Genomic DNA, 16353 nt, shown 5'->3' with positions numbered 1-16353 from the left:
CCCCCCACCCCTCCACATGGACGCCACAAATGTCAAGCGCCGCCGCCGCCCGTCCAGCCCGCCGCCGACCGCCCCGCCCGCACCAGCCGTCCGCAGTACCTCGGTCGCGCACCAGCAGCCGCCGACCAGCGACGACGACGCGGCGCTGCGGGTGGCGCTGGCGAGCGTAGTGCGGCCTGTGCTCGACTTTGACCGGGAGAAGGTGTGCTCGGTGACGCTGTCGAACCTCAACGTGTACGCCTGCCTCACCTGCGGCGTGCTGGTCCAGGGCCGTGGGCCCGACTCGGTCGCCTACGCCCACGCGCTGGAGACCGGCCATCCGCTGTACATGCACACAACGACGACTGCGGCATGGATGCTGCCCGACGGCACGCCTGTTCCGCCTGCGCTGCTTGCCGACGTCGCCGCCGTCCTTCGCCCGCGCTACGCGCCCGCTGACATTGCCGGCATCGACGCCGCCGCCGCTGAGGCGCCCGGTGTCGACCTGGCCGGCAACGCATACCTCCGCGGCGTTGTCGGCCTTAACAACCTCTCCGCCACCGATGGTATCAATGCCGTCCTCCTCGCTCTCGCCCACGTCCGTCCGCTCCGTGACTTTGCCCTCGACGACGACGCCGTCGCCGCTGCCGCCCGCTCGCCGCTCGCCTCCGCCTTTGGCGCCTTTGTCCGCAAGGTCTGGCACGGCGGCAACTTTAAGGCTCACGTCTCGCCGCACGAGCTGGTCCAGGTCATCGCCAAGCTCTCGCGCAAGCGCTTCCGCCCGGGTGTCCCCTCGGATCCGCTCGCCTTTCTCGTCTGGTTTCTCAACGAGCTTGCGCGGGGCATCAAGCTGCCCAAGGCCCAGGCCAAGGCCCTGTTCGCTGACGCGCGCTCCCGCCTCGACGGCGAGCTGCCGGCACCGGCCAAACTCTCGCGCTCGCTCGTTGATTTGCTCTTCCGCGGCAAAGTGACGACTCGGACCGAGGAGCTTGAGGGCGGCGCCGCCGCTGTCCGCGGTGACTGGATCCCCATCTCGGTTGCCACCGTCCCGTTCCTCTTCCTCGCGCTCGAAGTTCCCAACCCGCCGCTTTATCCGTCGGACAAGGCTGCCGAGCTGGCTCACCAGGTATCTCTCGCGCAGTTGCTTGCAAAGTACGACGGGGTGACGCCGACCCACATCGGCGCCCGCCGCCGCAAGTACATCATTCCGCAGGACGGCCTCCCGCGGTTCTTGGTTCTTCACCTCGACCGCTCGGACGCCGCTGGCTCGGGCGCATCGGGTGCGTCGGGCGCGTCGGTCACAGCGCCGCCTCCTCCTTCAGCGGCATCTGCCGCGCTTCCGGACACTTCCGCCAATGCCACCGTCGTCAACTTTCCGCTCGACAACCTCGACATGGCGCCGTACCTCGCGCCGGCCGCTGCTGTCGCCAACTCTGCCACCACCTATGCGCTTCTTGCCGCCATCACTCACGAGCGTGAGGCCGGTCAGGCCTCAGGCACCTACGCCGTGACCATCGCCCCAGCTTCCAAGCCTGGCGAGTACTTTCGCGTCCTCGACCTTGACGTCACGCCTGTGCCTGCCCTGTTGTCTCGGTCTCAAACGCGTGTGTCCTCATCTATGAGCTCAAGGCGTAGTGTTTGATGCTCGGGACGTCATGTCCAACTTTGCGCTAGATCCAGGGGTGCATCGACCTCGCGCCCAACTTTGAACTGCGGAACAACCCACATAGCCTTGCTGTTCACGACAAGGTGCAACGAGGTTGAGCTCTTGTGCGCGAGCTGGGTTGCCTGCCGCGGCACGACTGTGGCCGTTCGATGTGCAGTCTCGGCAGCGGATTGCCAGGAGACGAGGCCAGCGTCGCCAAGAGCGGTCTTGACATCAAACATGGTGAGCGTGAGAGCTGTATCGAGCGTGTCGTTCCACACCAGAACCTGAGGATTGCTGCTGCTTTCCAGCGTGACAGGCAGGGCGGCGCGCGCGTCGTCGGTGAGGCCGTCCATGGCACGCTCCGCCTCACGCTCGCTGCTCATCAAGGCCTCGGCCGTCGCCAGTGCCTCGGCAAGCGCTGCTGCATGGCCGCCAGTTGGGCCGGCTGTGGGCGAGAGAGCGAGAAAGGCCGGTGCGAGCGGCGGATATGACGACGCCAACCGCCAGTCGACAGTCCGCGACACTAGCTTTCCGGTAATCAACGGCATGATCCTGGTTTGTAGCAAGGCGTAAACCATGTAGAGAGGAAGCGAGCGTGGGAGCCGGAGCGCAATTGGCTGCAACGACACCCGGTTGTCGCCAGTGAGGGTTCGGGCCAGAAGCGAGTTCATCGGCTCCGAGTCGGAGAGCGTCATCAGATCCAGAGCGGTGATGCCGTCTGCTGACGGCCAGGCAGGATGCGCCACCACGTTGAGTGCCTTGTCGGACGCAGCATGGTGCATAATGTCGACGACAACCCATACCGCGTCGCATGTGTCGGAGAAAAACAGCGACGCAGCAGCGGCGGCGATCGAGGCCTCGGCGTCGTCGGCACAGCGCTCGATCCAGGTCTTCTTGCGGATCGCCAGCCGCTGCAGCGCGTCGAGGTACTCAACCCGGGTCGTTGCGCCGTGACTCCACCAGTAGAGTGAGACCGCCAGCCGCGGATTGCGCTCGAGCCGAAAGAGCAGATCGTCGTACGACTCGACGGCGCGGTAGATGCGATGAATGGCGTCGAGCGCGGCGCGCGGCGACGGCCCACTCTTCCAACGCAGCAGCACGTCGCGCTTGCTATGCGGCAGCGCTCCAAGCGGAAGCATGAGCCCTGGAATGTAGTCGACTGAGCCATCGGAGAGCGTCGACATGCCCTTGCGCCCGCGGATCGCCCGCCGATCGATAGCCGCCAGAAGCGTGCATGCCTGGTGCAGCTCCCGCCGGACTCCGGGGCTCGCCGCTTGCTCCTCGGCGCGTGCGCACAGGCATAGGTTGCACACCGGTGCCTCGGCCTTGCGCTGCGTGGCAATGTACTCGGTAAGCCGGTAGCATTCGCCGCAAAGGCTGCACTGCAGCTTGAGGACTGACTTCTTCTGCGCACGTCGCCGCTCCGTCTTGGCCGACTTGGCCACCATCTCGGGCTCGCTGTCGCTGCTGGCCCCGTCTTCTGCTTCCTTTCGGGCCCTGCGCGCCTCGGCACGCCGCTGGAGCTTGCGGCGCGATCGGCGGGCCATGTGTACAACTGTGGGCGTGGGGCGTGTGGGTGGGGCGGCGGATGCGGCGAGGGGTAGTTGCCGTCTTCGAACCGGCTCGTTCGGCTCGAGTCCAAAATGGAAAACCCGCATCAGGTGACGATTCACTGATTTACTCTTGGTCGGATCCGGGCGCCGGCGCATCGTCCCCAGCTTTGTCGTCCATTGGAGCCGGGCCTTCGCTCTTAGCCTTGCCCTCGTCCATGGGAGCGGCGGTCGTACCCTTTGCCGCAGCCTCGGCCTCGGCAGCATGGATGGCGGCGACAGCGGCAAGGCCAGGATCGGGGACCGGAACGCCGCGGGCTTGCGCCAGGCGGCCGAGCTCGTAGGCCAGCTCCGGCTCGCCGTGCCACAGGTTGGCGGAGAGCTGGGCCTTGGCCTCAAAGTCCTTGACGTCGAGATCCTTGTCATGCCGGCCAGTGAGATGCTTGAGCACGTGGCCCACGGTCCGGAAACGCTTGCCGCACTCGAGGCACTTGACCTTGCCCGACTTGGAGACCTCGTAGAGGCTGGCGGCCGAGGCCGCTGCTGAGGCGATGGACTCGGCGGCAGCGGCAGCCGCGGCGGAGACGCCGGCGCTATACGCCAGAGTCGGCTCAGCAGCGGCGCGGCTCAGCCGCGCCACCAGGCGGCCGTACGGCGTCCACTCGCCGCCGCGGGAATGGGTCAAGACTGCGTTCTCAACCGCAGCACACCACCCGTGCCCGGTTCCGCACGAGCCCAGGAGGTGCAACGGGCCGAGCGCCACAGGACCGGCCTCGCACAGGGCGCAGAAGCCGTGGACAAACCGGAGGTAGCCAAGGAGGAGAGAGTGAGTGACGGCGACGCCGCTCTCGGCCAGAACACGGGTGATCGGCTCGAGACTGGCGGCGGTGTCGTATGCATCGGCGGCGGCCCGCAGCTGGACCAGCAGCTCCGCGGTAGCGTCGGCCGACGGCGGGGCGGCAGCGGCGAGGCGGCGGTAGGCAAGCGGCGGCACGACAAGCTGATACTCGTCGGCGGCGCTCGGGTCCGAGCCCATGCGGAGGAGGAACGACGATGTGTCCTCGTTGTTGCGCGGAGCAAAGACCTTGTTGTCCAGGCACACCATGACTCCGCGCGCAGCCTCGATTGAGCCCGTCAGCACGACCAGGTACGAGGCGTGGATGTTGCGGACCGGCGGCGGCGGCGCGCCGGCGGCGGCGCACTGACGGCATCAAACTCCTCCACCGCAGCCTGCGCCGAGATGTCCGACGGCAGTAGCGCGACGTCAAGCACGCCGTCGACCTGCTCCAGCTCTTCCAGCACACGCTCGACCGAGACCAGGCTCGAGACAAACGACGACGACTGGACTGCGTACAAGTGCGGGGTGCCCGCCCAGTGCAGCTCGAGCATCGATGCCCGCGGTGCCTCGTCCTCGCCCGGCACCTCCAGGCTAAGCTCGGCCTTGGCCACCACGCCTGCAAAGTGCGCCGCCCGCGCCGCCACCAGCCGCTGCATGTGCTCGCCGAGCTCGCGCCGGTCCGCCAGCGCATACACCCGCCGCATCCGGCCCATCTCGGACGTCGGATCTGCAACAGACACCCGCTCCACAAACTCGCGCGCAAGCGGATGATCCTGCGCCACAGGCACCACCACCCGCGGGGCAGGCTGGCTCTTGCCGCCGGCGCCTCCAGCCCGGCGCCGCCCGCCAGCACTGCCGGCACTTCGCCGCCCGCCGCCGCGGCCGCCCGCCCGCCGTCGCGGCGCAGGCGGAAGCGGCGGCATCGGTGGCAACAGCGATCGCTCCATCCGCGCCCGGCCTCCAATCGGCGCCGGCGGCGCCAGCGCCGGATCGTCGCGTTCGCGTGACCGTGACCGCGCCCGCCGTCCGCCACCGTACCCGCCGCCACCGTACCCGCCGCCACCGTATCCACCGCCACCGTACCCGCCCCGGCCGCGCTCACGGTCGCGTTGGCGGTCGCGCGCCGGGCCGCCGTACCCACGGTCGCCCCCACGCCAGCGGTCACTAGCGGCAGGCGCTCCACGGTCGTACCCACGGTCGCCACCGTAACCGCCCCGGTCGCCGCCGCGGTCGCCACCCCGGTCGCCGCCGCGGTCGCCACCACGGTCGCGGTCGCGGCGGGAGCCGCGGTCACGGCCACGGTTGCGGTCGCGGTCGCCGTACCCATAGCCGCTCATTGTACGAGCGAGAAGGAAGGAGGGAGTCGGGTGTGTGGCCGGGCCAGTGTGCGAGGGCGGAGGGAAAGAGGGAGGGGAGGGTGACGGCGGACGGATCGGGCGACAGCACACCCGCGCCCACAGCCTCAGCCACAGCCACGGTTGCCACCTGGTGGCCGACTGGCGAACTGCTCCTGCCCTCCCCCCTCCCCACCGCTCCCGCCCCCCTTTCCCCCCTCCCCCCCCCCCCCAAAACCCCAACCCCAACCCCCGCCCCTAACCCCCACCCCATGCGCGACTCGTCACGCCTAAACGCGTACCAGTCGGCCGAGTCGTTCGAGGGCGACGCCGCCCGGCTCGGGCTCTCCGTCCCGCCGGCCGACCCGCACGCGCCGCTGACGTATGTGACTGCCTCTGCGCGGGCAGCAGGATGGGCGAGCAACTACCACTTGCGACAGGGCAAGGAGATGTACGCCAGGCGCATGCCCATGCGTGGGCTCGAGTCGCTCGACCGCATTCTCGCCCCGGATGCGCCGCGCGAGGCCTACCGCCGGCGCAACAAGTCGTACAAGACGGTCAACCACTGGGGCCAGCGCAAGCTGCTCATGTCCGAGGTCGAGTTCCTCACTCTCTACGCACGCCCAGGCGATGTGGTTGTCTACGCAGGCGCTGCGCCGGGCGCCCATACCGCTTGGCTCGCCGACCAGTTCCCCGCCCTCTCGTTCGAGCTGTACGACCCGGCCGACTTTGTGCCCGGCCTCGGCGACCACCCGCGCATCGGCGTCCACCAGGAGTTCTTCACCGACGAGATCTGCGCCACGTACGCCGGCCGCGACAACGTCCTCTTTGTCTCTGACATCCGGACGGCAGACTGGAAGGTCATGGGCGAGGAGGAGGTCGAAAAGTCTGTGTACGAGGATCAGCTCCGCCAGCAGGGCTGGCACGACGCCATCCGCCCACGCTACTCAATGCTCAAGTTCCGCTTGCCCTGGGGCGCAGGCTCGACCCAGTACCTTGATGGCGCCATCCATCTCCCGGTCTGGGGCCCCATTACCACCACCGAGACTCGCCTGGTTGTGGCCCGCGACGCGCCCAAGGTCGACTGGGATCACAAGGACTACGAGGAGCGCATGTTCTACTTCAACACCGTCACTCGTGTCCACTACTACGATCATCCGGTCCGTGTCCCGGGCATTTGCCACTGCTACGACTGCGCCTCGGAGGTCATCATCCTCCGCGAGCACATTGCCGCCCGCTACCCCTCTCTCACATACGCCCAGGTCATGGCTCGGGTCACCTCGCTCCTCCCCGAGATCTCCAAGCAGATTTCCAAGGGCCGCAACCTGACCACCATTGTCGGCGACCCGTCGCAGCGCAACCCGTGGTTCACCGCCCGCCGCTTTGACGTCGTCAACAAGCGCATCGTCAACGACCCGCGCTCCGCACGCGCGCTCGTCCAGGAGAAGAAAGCCCGCGAGTCCAACGACGGCCACCGCAGGCCCATTGATGCCATCCTCTCCGATCTTGGCGGGACGGCCCTGAGCACCTCACCGCTCAAGCGCTCACGTGATGACTACGAGTCCGGCTCGGCGCCCACAAGCCGCTTTGACCGCGGCGGCGAGAGTGGGAACGATGACGACGACGACGACGACGGCGATGACGCGGCTGCGGCTGCGGCTGCTGCTGCCGCCGCCACCGCCGCAGACGATGATGACGACGACGACGCCCGCCCCGCCAAGCGCGCAAAGGGTCTGACCGCAACGTGAATGGTTGTAAACGTGGACCAGGTTTACGTCATTGGCCTACCTCGGTGTCGGCCGTGGCCGCGGCGGCTTGCCGCTCGCCTTGCTGCTCCGCTTGCGCTTGAGCACGATGCGCGTTTTGGAGCCCGGATGCTGCAGCGCGTTGGCCGAGAGGAGGACAAGCGGCATGTCGGTGTCGAGCAGCGGTGCCAGCCGACCGGACAGCTCCATGAAGAGCTTAAACTCGGACGAAGCGGCTCTAGTCAGTGCCGCTACGCCGTCGGCCAGCTCAGCCACGGTACCGGATCCGGTGAGCTCGACTTGGACTACCGCGCTGTCTGGAAGGTGAACTGCGACGGGCGCTGTCGACCGGTACACCACCCGGGCGCCACTGACCCGGATTGCTTCGAGTGACTCGTGAGGGAGGACTAGCCGCTCGCCACTGCTGTTTCCGGCGCGCGGCACAAACAAAGCACCCGGCGTGCCGGTCCGTGTCAGCTTGGCCGCTCGCTTGCACACCTCCTCCACGGTTGTGGTCGGCAGGAGCGTGACCGATCTCGTCACACCGAGGTCCGCCATCACAATCTTGAGCTTGACCTTGCGAGGCAGCTCGCCCGAGGCTTGCGGGCTTGCTCGCGCAGGTGTGCGCGCGGCCGAGGTCGGAACTGCGGCTGCGGTTGCTGTTGCTGCCGGCCGCGGACGCGGTGCCGATGCCACTGGCGGCGTCGTCGCTTCAGATGACTCGGACGTTGGCGACGAGGGTGAGCATGCCGCGGCCAGGGCTTGGGTCACCCGTGGCGGAGACGGATGGAGCAGCTCGGCCACTTGTGCCGAGCTGCGGAAGAGCGGCGCATCGTGAAAAGCAAACTTGAGCGCCGAGCCAAACTGGACAACGTCACCTGACGTCAGCTGTGTCCCGCTCGTAACCGACTTGCCGTTGACCGCCGTGTGCGCAAGCGGGAGCGGCCAGAGGTGGACGGTCGACGGACCGCCAAGTGGCGCAGTGCACACGAGCGTGGCGTGCTTGGGTAGGACACCCGGGCCCACAATGCGGATCGAGCCAGGATCCTCGTCCGAGAGCTCCGAGCCGAGCTGAGTCACGCCCGACGACGAGATGTAGAACAGCGCGACCGAGTCCATGGCGAGAACAGACGTGACGTTGCGGAAGAACGGCGAGCGCTGATACACGCGGATGATCTCGAGTTTCGACCACTTGCCGGCAGCGGCCATGGCTGCCGAGCCAGGACCACTCACACCACCCTCCATGTCGTGCAGCGCAGCCGCGAGCGCTGGGTCGAGTGACGGCGAGACCGGGTGCTCGCCTGTGGTGCGCGGACTCGCGGCCTCGCCGGCAGCTGGAGCAGAACCGGGCCCGTTGGATGCCATCATGAGCGAGAGAATGAGGTTCCTCGAGTCATCGCAGTGGCGCTGGATTGACTGCGACCACGCGCGCATCTCCTCAAAGTCCGAGGCTGAGGTGGAGGGTGCCATGGACGCCACCGGAGATGCGTAGTCGAGCTGGAGCTCGCGCGACGGAGCGGCTGGCGAGTACAAGTCACCGCGGTGGAGTTTGAATGGCGTACCAGTAGAGGCTGCGCCGTCAGAGGCGGCAGCTCCCGGCGAGGCCGGCTTGCCTGATGCCGAAAGCGCCGAGCGCAGACGCTCGATCTCGGAACGGAGCGAGTTGATGAGGGCGACGGTGGGATCCTCGTTGACAACGGCTGCGTTGACGATGGACGAGGCACGGACGGCGTAGCGGAGAGTCGACATGGTCTCCTCTAGCACGGTGTCCGCGGGCGAGATGTTGGCGAGCATGATGGTCTTGGCGTTGCCGCCGAGCGACTCCTTGAGGAGCCAGGTGAGGACCGACTCGCGGTAGGAGATGTGGCGGGCGCCGTCTGAGAGCTCGGTAATGACCTTGGAGAGGTAGAAGAGTGACTTGTTGATGGTTCCGGCCTCCTTCAGCTGCTGGCCCTGGGCGCCAGAGAGCGCCACGCGCTCCGAGCCGGCCAGGTCGACGAGATTGATCTTAGAGACCTTGTCGGCAATGGTGTTGGTTGCTGGGTCAAAGGTGGTCTGAGTAAAGACCATGGTAAAGATGGCGTGCGAGCGCGAGGAGCCGGCGTTGATGTTGGTGGCGGCGGTGGCGCGGAGGGCGAAGCCCTGCTCGAGGACAGAATCGAGGGCGTCGAGGTCAGAGACCGAGACCCGCGAGAGGTTCTCGACATACGGCCCGGTGACCGGATGTTCGCGGACGCGAAGAGCTGAGCCCATGGCCGGGTTGAGCAAGTCCTTAACCCGCTCGTTGTAGATCTCCGAGAACGAGACCTCGATGGAGAACTGGGCCTGCGGTGAGTTGGCCGACGCGGCGACCATCGAATCAAAGAGGGCCGAGTAGATGCGCGGGATGAGGCCGCGAGCCTCATGCGTTCCGATCATCGAGTACGACTTGCCGGCACCAGTGACACCGTAGGCAAAGAGCGAGCAGTTGTAGCCGGACCAGGCGTCGCGGATGAGCTCGGAGCCGAGGGCGGTAAAGACGTCGGCCTGTGACGCCGGCTTTCCCTTGGCCGTCGGCTGCGAGTCGAAGCAGTAGTCAAAGGTAAACGAGCGCTGCGGTGGTGCCAGCGACGTGGCCGATGGCGGCGGCTCAACCACGACCGTCTGGCCCTCTGTCCGGATCACCGCCGTCCCGCCCATCGACGCCTCGCGGTCCGAGAGCGGGCGGACGCGGACGGCCACCCGGACCGACGAGGACGCGCTTACGGGCTCGGACTGCATGGGATACGGGGTGGGGGGTGGGGTGGTAGGAATGGATGTGGTGGTAGGTGTGGTGGTGGGAGTGGGTGTGGTGGTGGTGTGTTTGGTGTTTTGGGTTGCGGGTGGGCGTGGTTGTGTTGGGTGGCTGCGCGCCAAAACCGATTTGGTCGGTGCCTGCCGGCAGGCGGGCGGCGGTGGCGGGCAAGCTGCCAACAGGCCGTGGCCCGGAATGGTCACCGGTCGTTGATGACGAGGTTGGAGCCAAAGCCAAAGACAGCAGGGAGGACAGGGGTGGACGCAGCGCCTGGAGTTGGGACCATGGGAGACGGGATGGGAGTGCCGGCGCCGGACGAGGTCGGGGTGGACGATGGCGGCTCTGTCTCCGAGCCAAACACGATCCAGGCGGCAAGGAGCTGGTCGATGAGCGAGTGGCGGAGGGCGCGGAGCTCGGCGACTTCTGCACGCCAGTGCATAATGGTGACAACGGCACGCATGCCCTTGAAGACCTTGCGGCCATAGATGAGGGCGTTGGTGGTGGCAAAGCCGACGAGCGGCAAGCCGACGATGCAGATGGCGAGCCAGGCGTACCACGGGTTGAGGACAAGGGTGAGAGCAACGGTGATGGAGATGTAGATGACAGGCACAAAGACGACGATGAGAATGGCCTTTGCGGTGGCAATGGTGTCGAGCGAGTCGGTGGCCATCTTGCGCGAGACGATCCAGGCGAGGAAGTAGATGGGAAAGTGGACAAAGAAGCCGACAAGGGTGAAGGGGAGGAGGACGACAAAGAGGACAAAGCGGGCAACAAAGCCGAGGATGCCCATGGGGATGCCAACGTTGGTGGCAATGTGGTGGTCCTTGAGGCCTATGCTCTCGAGGCGGGTCATGTACTCCATGCCGCCGGCGCGGAGGGCGCGCATGGACGCCTCCTCGCGGTGGGCCTCGTAGGTCGCGAGAAAGGCCTTGGTAGTTGCCACGTGGTCGGAGAGCGCGGCGGTGGGCGCGACAGCGTTCTTGGCCATCTGCACCAGGCGCAGCGTGTCCCAGTCATCGGCATTGATGGTGACGCCGGCGAGCGCGTCGGCGATTTCGGCGGTGAGGGCGCGGACGGCTTCGGCCGGGTTCGCCTGGTAGGCGGCGAGGTGGCGTGGGCCAACGACGAGCGGGCGGCCATACTCAACGAGGACACGAGACCGGAACGACGAGCGCGAGAGGTAAGAGAGGCCGCAGGGAACAATGGTGATGGTGTGCTGGTGAGGATGCATGGCGTGGACGGAGGGCCGCGGCGCGAGGAGCGGGTCGGCGTCCGAGGCGGTCGATGCCGGGCTTGCCGCGGCGTCCATCAGCGGAGCGCCTGCGGCCTGGGCGAGGTAGCCGAGGGCGATGCGAGCGGTGCCTGAGCGGAGCGGCGCCATGCGCGGCTCAGCGTGCGAGATACCCTCAGGGAAGATGCCGATGCATGAGCCGGCGCCGAGGGTCTCAAAGAGAGCGGCAAAGGTGGCGGTGGTGGCGGCTTCGCGCTCTTCGGCGGTGAGGGTGCCGTGGTCCATGCGGCGCTTGACCGGGACCGAGGCGGTGAGCCAGAGGAAGAAGCGGAAGAAGCACGAGTTCCACAGCGTGTCCTTGGCCATGAACCGCGCCGGGCGCGGGGCGGTGGCGATGAGCAGCGACGGGTCGAGCAGGGCGTTGGTGTGGACAGCGGCGAGGACGACCGGCCCACCTTCGGGCACGTGCTCACTGCCCACCACTTCTACCGACCTGAAGAAGAGGGCGAGGACCAAGCGCAGGAACAGCCGCACCGCGTGGTAGCCCCAGTTGGCCATGACTGCGATGGGGGGTGTGTTGGGGGAGTGGAGTGGGGAATGGCTTCGGTTGCGGTTTGGGTTCGGCGGGCGAAAGGGGTTTCATGCGGTTGGCGGTCGGAGGCATCTACGGCTGTTTGGGCATGGGCTTGGGCTTGGGCATGAGCTTGGGCTTGGACGGCATGGCGGGCGCTGCAGACGAAGAAGACGGTTGGGCACTCTCGCCGTTGTCATCATCATCGTCGGACCAGCCGCCGTGCTCATCGATGTCGGCCGACGAGACGAGGGCGAATTTGTCGTGGAAGGCCTTGAGGAAGGCCGAGTGCATGTCGGCGGTCTCCTCCTTGGGAATGGTGGTGATGTCGACAGGCTTGGCGGCCTTGAGCTTCGTCTTGGAGAACGAGCGGATGTCGCCGAGCATGCCCGAACGGCCTGCGGTGACGGTGGGGCTGGCGGCCGGCGGCGCGCGGACGATGGCGCCGGCGGGAGACTTGTTGAAGTTGGACGGCGGGGGTGGCGGCGGCGGCGGCGGCGGCGGGTTGGCAGCCGGCGGGGTGGCAGCATTTGCAGGAGCCGGGGCAGGCGACACGGCGGCATCGTCGTTGGCGTCTGTGGGAGTGGGCACGGACTCTGACGATGGCGCCGCATTGTCCGAAGCTGCGGCCTCTTCGGCGAGCTTGACCTCTTGGTTCATGACATAGTCCATGACAAACTGGGCGTGCTCCGGGTGCTCGAGGTACTCGTCGCCGATGCCGAGGTGGCGGAACTTGTCGCGCCACTCGTCGGGGATATTCTCCAGCGAGTAAGTGCCGTCAGCGTCGATGCCGATGTGGGAGACGCGCTTAAAGTCGGTCGGGCCCGAGATGTCGAGCGGGGCCGGCTCGTCGTCGGCCTCGCCAGACATGGCAAAGACCGAGCCAATGTCAGAGACGACGCCGCGGACAGATTCGAACCACGACTTGCGGGCAGCCGGAGTCGACGAGTCCGCATCCGAGACGGCGAGCGAGTCTGCGGGCTGAGCGGCGGGGGCGGACATCTCGACGGGGACTTGGAAGAGGGTGACGTAGGTTATGGGCACGACACCGTGCTTGCCATCCAGGCGACCGTAGTACCATTGATTGTCAGACTGGGCGTCGAGGACCTCGATGACATCACCGGCCTTGAACGAGAGCTCTTCCTCGTCGCGGCCGGTGTAGTCATAGAGAGCGCGAGCGCGGAGGGTGACAAGCATGGCACGGAGCTCGTCGATCTGCTTGTTCTTCTCCTGCACGCAGGTGTTGGCCAGACGGGCCACGTCCATGACGGCCTCCTGCAGCTCGGACGAGTTCCCTGCGAGGCGCAACACGCCCTGGATGGCCACCATCAGCTCCTCAAAGGAAGCAGCAGCCTGCGCGTGCATGTAAGGAGGGAGGTGAGGGCGGTGGGGCGGGGGGGGGGGGGGGGGGAGGGGAAGGGAGGTAGGGGACGTACTTCGTTGGACATGGTGGAGAGGAGAGGTTGCGTGCAGTTCTGTGAGCGTGGAGATGTGTGTGTGTGTGTGTGTGTGTATGTGTGTATGTGTGTGTGTGTGTGTGTGCGTGTGTGTGCAAGGGAAAGAGGTGGAACATGGTCGCATGCGTGGTTCGCATGTGTGCCAATGTCACACTCGGCCGTTCCGACTCGTTTTGACCGTTCGCTTTGGCAGTGGCGGTGGCTGTGCGTTTGTTGCGCCACCACCCGCTGACCACCCGCCGCAACAGACACAGCGTGGTGTGTGCGGCTGGGCACCACTTCACTACCCCCCTCACTGCACCCACTGCGCCCACTGTATCCCTTGAACAGCCTGCATCCCCTGTACCTGCCTCATCCTCATCCTTACCCCCAGCCCCAGCACCAATGACCACGCTCCGGGTGACCGTGGTGGAGGCCGAGGGCCTCATGGCCAAGGACAAGCTGAAGGACGGGACGCAGACGTCGGATCCGTTTGTGGTCCTCCGCCACGGCAAGACCAAGTACTCGACCACCATCCACAAGCGCGACCTGTGCCCCGTGTGGAACGAATCGTACGAAATCCCGCTTGCTGTTGGTGAGGCTGAGCTCAAGGTCGAGGTGTGGGACCACGACAGGATCTCCAACGACTTCCTGGGCAAGCTCACCATTCCTGTCGACGAGCACCTCGACGGCGAGGCTCGCGACCGCTGGCACATCCTCCAGCCCAAGTCGTCGCGCAAGCCTGTGACAGGCCGGCTGCGGCTCATCATCCAGGCCATCGGCATCCGCGAGGATGAAGCAAATGTTGTCGACCGTGAGTCGCCGCTATTCTCGTCGGACGAGGACGAGGCACAGGACATTATCGCTGTCGGGCCTGATGGCCGGGTTTTGGTGCCCGATGCGGACGAGGACGGCTTGCCAGACTACAACGTCGCCACTGTCCGGATCAAGGAAGCCCGCGACCTCGGTAACCGCAACTACGACCCGTACTGCGAGATTTCGCACGGCAACCAGCTGCTGCGGACGCAGGTCATCGAGGACAACATGCATCCCAAGTGGAACGAGCAAATGTTGCTCGATCTCAACCACCGCGACGACTTTTTCACCTTCCGTGTCTTTGACAAGGCGCTACTGGCCAAGGACACATGCCTGGGGGAGGTCGTTGTCCGCGTCGCTGACTACCTGGATGGCAACATCCACGACGAGTGGCACGCCCTCCAGCGGCCGCCGAAAAAGTCTGGGCTCAAGCGGCTGACTCGGCTGCCGTTCCGCTCTAACTCTGTCTCGGGCGAGCTCCGCTTCGAGATTGTGTTGGAGCGCCGCGACACCAAGGTGCTCGACTACGAGCGCTCGACGTGGGTGGCGTCGTCTGGCGCCGATCCGTACATCTTTGAGGGAGTCTACCTCCTCTTCCTCGTCGTTGTCGTCATCTTCCTCAAGATCTTCTTTAACATCTAAATCACAGAATGAGATGCGGTTAACCGGATGTGGAGCCAGCGGCAGCGAGGAGGGCCAGGACATCGTCGTCGTCGTCGTCGTCTGACGAACAGGTAGCGGCAGAGGGCGGATCGTCGTCAGACGCAGCGGTGGCAGCCAGGAGGGCGGCGATGTCATCGTCGCCAGACTCTTCGTTGGCGTCAACTGGGACCGGGGCCGGGGCGCCAGCAGGATCATCGTCCGATGAAACACCGGCAGCAGCGAGCATCGCAGCGACGTTGTCGTCATCTGATTCATCGGCGTCGGTGGGAGCAGGAGCAGGCACAGCCTCATCATCTGATGAAGCGCCAGCAGCAGCGAGCATCGCAGCAACATCGTCGTCGCCGTCCGACTCGTCGTCTTCGACAGGAACAGGAGCAGGCACAGCCTCATCGTCGGACGAAGCACCGGCGGCCAGGAGAGCAGCAACATCATCGTCGCCGTCCGACTCGTCGTCATCGACCGGGGCAGGAGCAGGCACAGCTTCATCGTCTGACGAAGCACCGGCGGCCAGGAGAGCAGCGACATCGTCGTCGCCGTCCGACTCGTCGTCTTCGACAGGAGCAGGAGCAGGTACAGCCTCATCATCGGACGAAGCACCGGCAGCAGCGAGCATCGCAGCGACATCGTCGTCGCCGTCCGACTTGTCGCCTTCAACCGGGGCAGAAGCAGGCGCAACCTCATCATCGGACGAAGCACCGGCAGCAGCGAGCATGGCAGCGACGTCGTCGTCGTCATCTGACTCGTCGTCTTCGACAGGAACAGGAGCAGGCATAGCCTCATCATCGGACGAAGCATCGGCAGCAGCGAGCATCGCAGCGACGTCGTCGTCACCGTCGGACTCGTCGTCATCGACAGGATCAGGAGCAGGCACAACAGCCTCATCGTCGGACGAAGCACCGGCAGCAGCGAGCATCGCAGCAACATCGTCGTCACCGTCGGACTCGTCGTCTTCGACAGGAGCAGGACCAGGCACAGCCTCATCGTCTGACGAAGCACCGGCGGCCAGGAGAGCAGCGACATCATCGTCGCCGGACTTGTCGTCATCGACCGGGGCAGGAGCAGGCACAACAGTCTCATCGTCTGACGAAGCACCGGCAGCAGCGAGCATCGCAGCGACGTCGTCGTCGTCATCTGACTCGTCGTCTTCGACAGGAACAGGAGCAGGCACAGCCTCATCGTCTGACGAAGCACCGGCGGCCAGGAGAGCAGCGACATCATCGTCGCCGGACTTGTCGTCATCGACCGGGGCAGGAGCAGGCACAGCCTCATCGTCTGACGAAGCACCGGCAGCAGCGAGCATCGCAGCGACGTCGTCGTCGTCATCTGACTCGTCGTCATCGACAGGAACAGGAGCAGGCACAGCCTCATCATCGGACGAAGCATCGGCAGCAGCGAGCATCGCAGCGACGTCGTCGTCACCGTCGGACTCGTCGTCATCGACAGGAACAGGAGCAGGCACAACAGCCTCATCGTCGGACGAAGCACCGGCAGCAGCGAGCATCGCAGCGACGTCGTCGTCGTCATCTGACTCGTCGTCATCGACAGGAACAGGAGCAGGCACAGCCTCATCATCGGACGAAGCACCGGCAGCAGCGAGCATCGCAGCGACGTCGTCGTCGTCATCTGACTCGTCGTCATCGACAGGAACAGGAGCAGGCACAGCCTCATCGTCTGACGAAGCACCGGCGGCCAGGAGAGCAGCGACATCATCGTCGCCGTCCGACTCGTCGTCTTCGACAGGAGCAGGAGCAGGCACAGATGGTCGTTAG

The 16353-nt window shown here is 66.0% G+C and overlaps 9 protein-coding genes across 9 annotated transcripts in view; 3 read left to right on the top strand and 6 right to left on the bottom strand.

Moving 5' to 3' along the window:
* Positions 1 to 16: 16 nt before the first annotated feature.
* Positions 17 to 1614, top strand: AMSG_06712 (U4/U6.U5 tri-snRNP-associated protein; the record flags this gene model as incomplete). The annotated part of the gene is made up of 2 exons (XM_013901312.1): positions 17 to 1552; positions 1603 to 1614. The coding sequence occupies 2 exons, from the start codon at positions 17 to 19 to the stop codon at positions 1612 to 1614; spliced, it is 1548 nt and encodes a 515-aa protein (XP_013756766.1).
* Positions 1615 to 1649: 35 nt separating this feature from the next.
* Positions 1650 to 3174, bottom strand: AMSG_06711 (uncharacterized protein; the record flags this gene model as incomplete). The annotated part of the gene is made up of 2 exons (XM_013901311.1): positions 1650 to 1671; positions 1736 to 3174. 2 exons carry the CDS (start codon positions 3172 to 3174, stop codon positions 1650 to 1652), a joined length of 1461 nt encoding a protein of 486 aa, XP_013756765.1.
* Positions 3175 to 3304: 130 nt separating this feature from the next.
* AMSG_06710 (uncharacterized protein) lies at positions 3305 to 5352 on the bottom strand (the record flags this gene model as incomplete). The annotated part of the gene is made up of 2 exons (XM_013901310.1): positions 3305 to 4378; positions 4402 to 5352. 2 exons carry the CDS (start codon positions 5350 to 5352, stop codon positions 3305 to 3307), a joined length of 2025 nt encoding a protein of 674 aa, XP_013756764.1.
* Positions 5353 to 5621: 269 nt separating this feature from the next.
* On the top strand, positions 5622 to 7097 carry AMSG_06709 (uncharacterized protein; the record flags this gene model as incomplete). Its single annotated transcript, XM_013901309.1, has 1 exon — positions 5622 to 7097. The coding sequence occupies one exon, from the start codon at positions 5622 to 5624 to the stop codon at positions 7095 to 7097; it is 1476 nt and encodes a 491-aa protein (XP_013756763.1).
* A 36-nt stretch (positions 7098 to 7133) lies between these two features.
* On the bottom strand, positions 7134 to 9854 carry AMSG_06708 (uncharacterized protein; the record flags this gene model as incomplete). The annotated part of the gene is made up of 1 exon (XM_013901308.1): positions 7134 to 9854. One exon carries the CDS (start codon positions 9852 to 9854, stop codon positions 7134 to 7136), a length of 2721 nt encoding a protein of 906 aa, XP_013756762.1.
* Positions 9855 to 10066: 212 nt separating this feature from the next.
* AMSG_06707 (acyltransferase domain-containing protein) lies at positions 10067 to 11656 on the bottom strand (the record flags this gene model as incomplete). Its single annotated transcript, XM_013901307.1, has 2 exons — positions 10067 to 11570; positions 11592 to 11656. 2 exons carry the CDS (start codon positions 11654 to 11656, stop codon positions 10067 to 10069), a joined length of 1569 nt encoding a protein of 522 aa, XP_013756761.1.
* Positions 11657 to 11711: 55 nt separating this feature from the next.
* On the bottom strand, positions 11712 to 13219 carry AMSG_06706 (uncharacterized protein). Its single transcript, XM_013901306.1, has 2 exons — positions 13106 to 13219; positions 11712 to 13022 (listed from the first exon to the last, which is right to left on the bottom strand). The coding sequence occupies exons 1-2, from the start codon at positions 13115 to 13117 to the stop codon at positions 11763 to 11765; spliced, it is 1272 nt and encodes a 423-aa protein (XP_013756760.1). The 5' UTR covers positions 13118 to 13219; the 3' UTR covers positions 11712 to 11762.
* Positions 13220 to 13417: 198 nt separating this feature from the next.
* Positions 13418 to 14556, top strand: AMSG_06705 (uncharacterized protein; the record flags this gene model as incomplete). Its single annotated transcript, XM_013901305.1, has 2 exons — positions 13418 to 14472; positions 14505 to 14556. The coding sequence occupies exons 1-2, from the start codon at positions 13511 to 13513 to the stop codon at positions 14554 to 14556; spliced, it is 1014 nt and encodes a 337-aa protein (XP_013756759.1). The 5' UTR covers positions 13418 to 13510.
* A 26-nt stretch (positions 14557 to 14582) lies between these two features.
* The window catches only part of AMSG_06704 (uncharacterized protein), a gene marked incomplete at both ends in the record, with an annotated part of 5329 nt that continues 3558 nt past the window's right edge, over positions 14583 to 16353 (bottom strand). The window contains one exon of the mRNA XM_013901304.1: positions 14583 to 16307. Within this exon, the coding sequence (XP_013756758.1) occupies positions 14583 to 16307 (1725 nt within the window). The remainder of the gene's footprint in view (positions 16308 to 16353) is intronic.

Source organism: Thecamonas trahens (assembly GCF_000142905.1).
Source record: "Thecamonas trahens ATCC 50062 unplaced genomic scaffold supercont1.30, whole genome shotgun sequence".
NCBI lineage: Eukaryota > Apusomonadida > Apusomonadidae > Thecamonas > Thecamonas trahens.
Note: the sequence above shows the minus strand (reverse complement) of the source record. Positions and strands in the feature narration are given on the sequence as shown.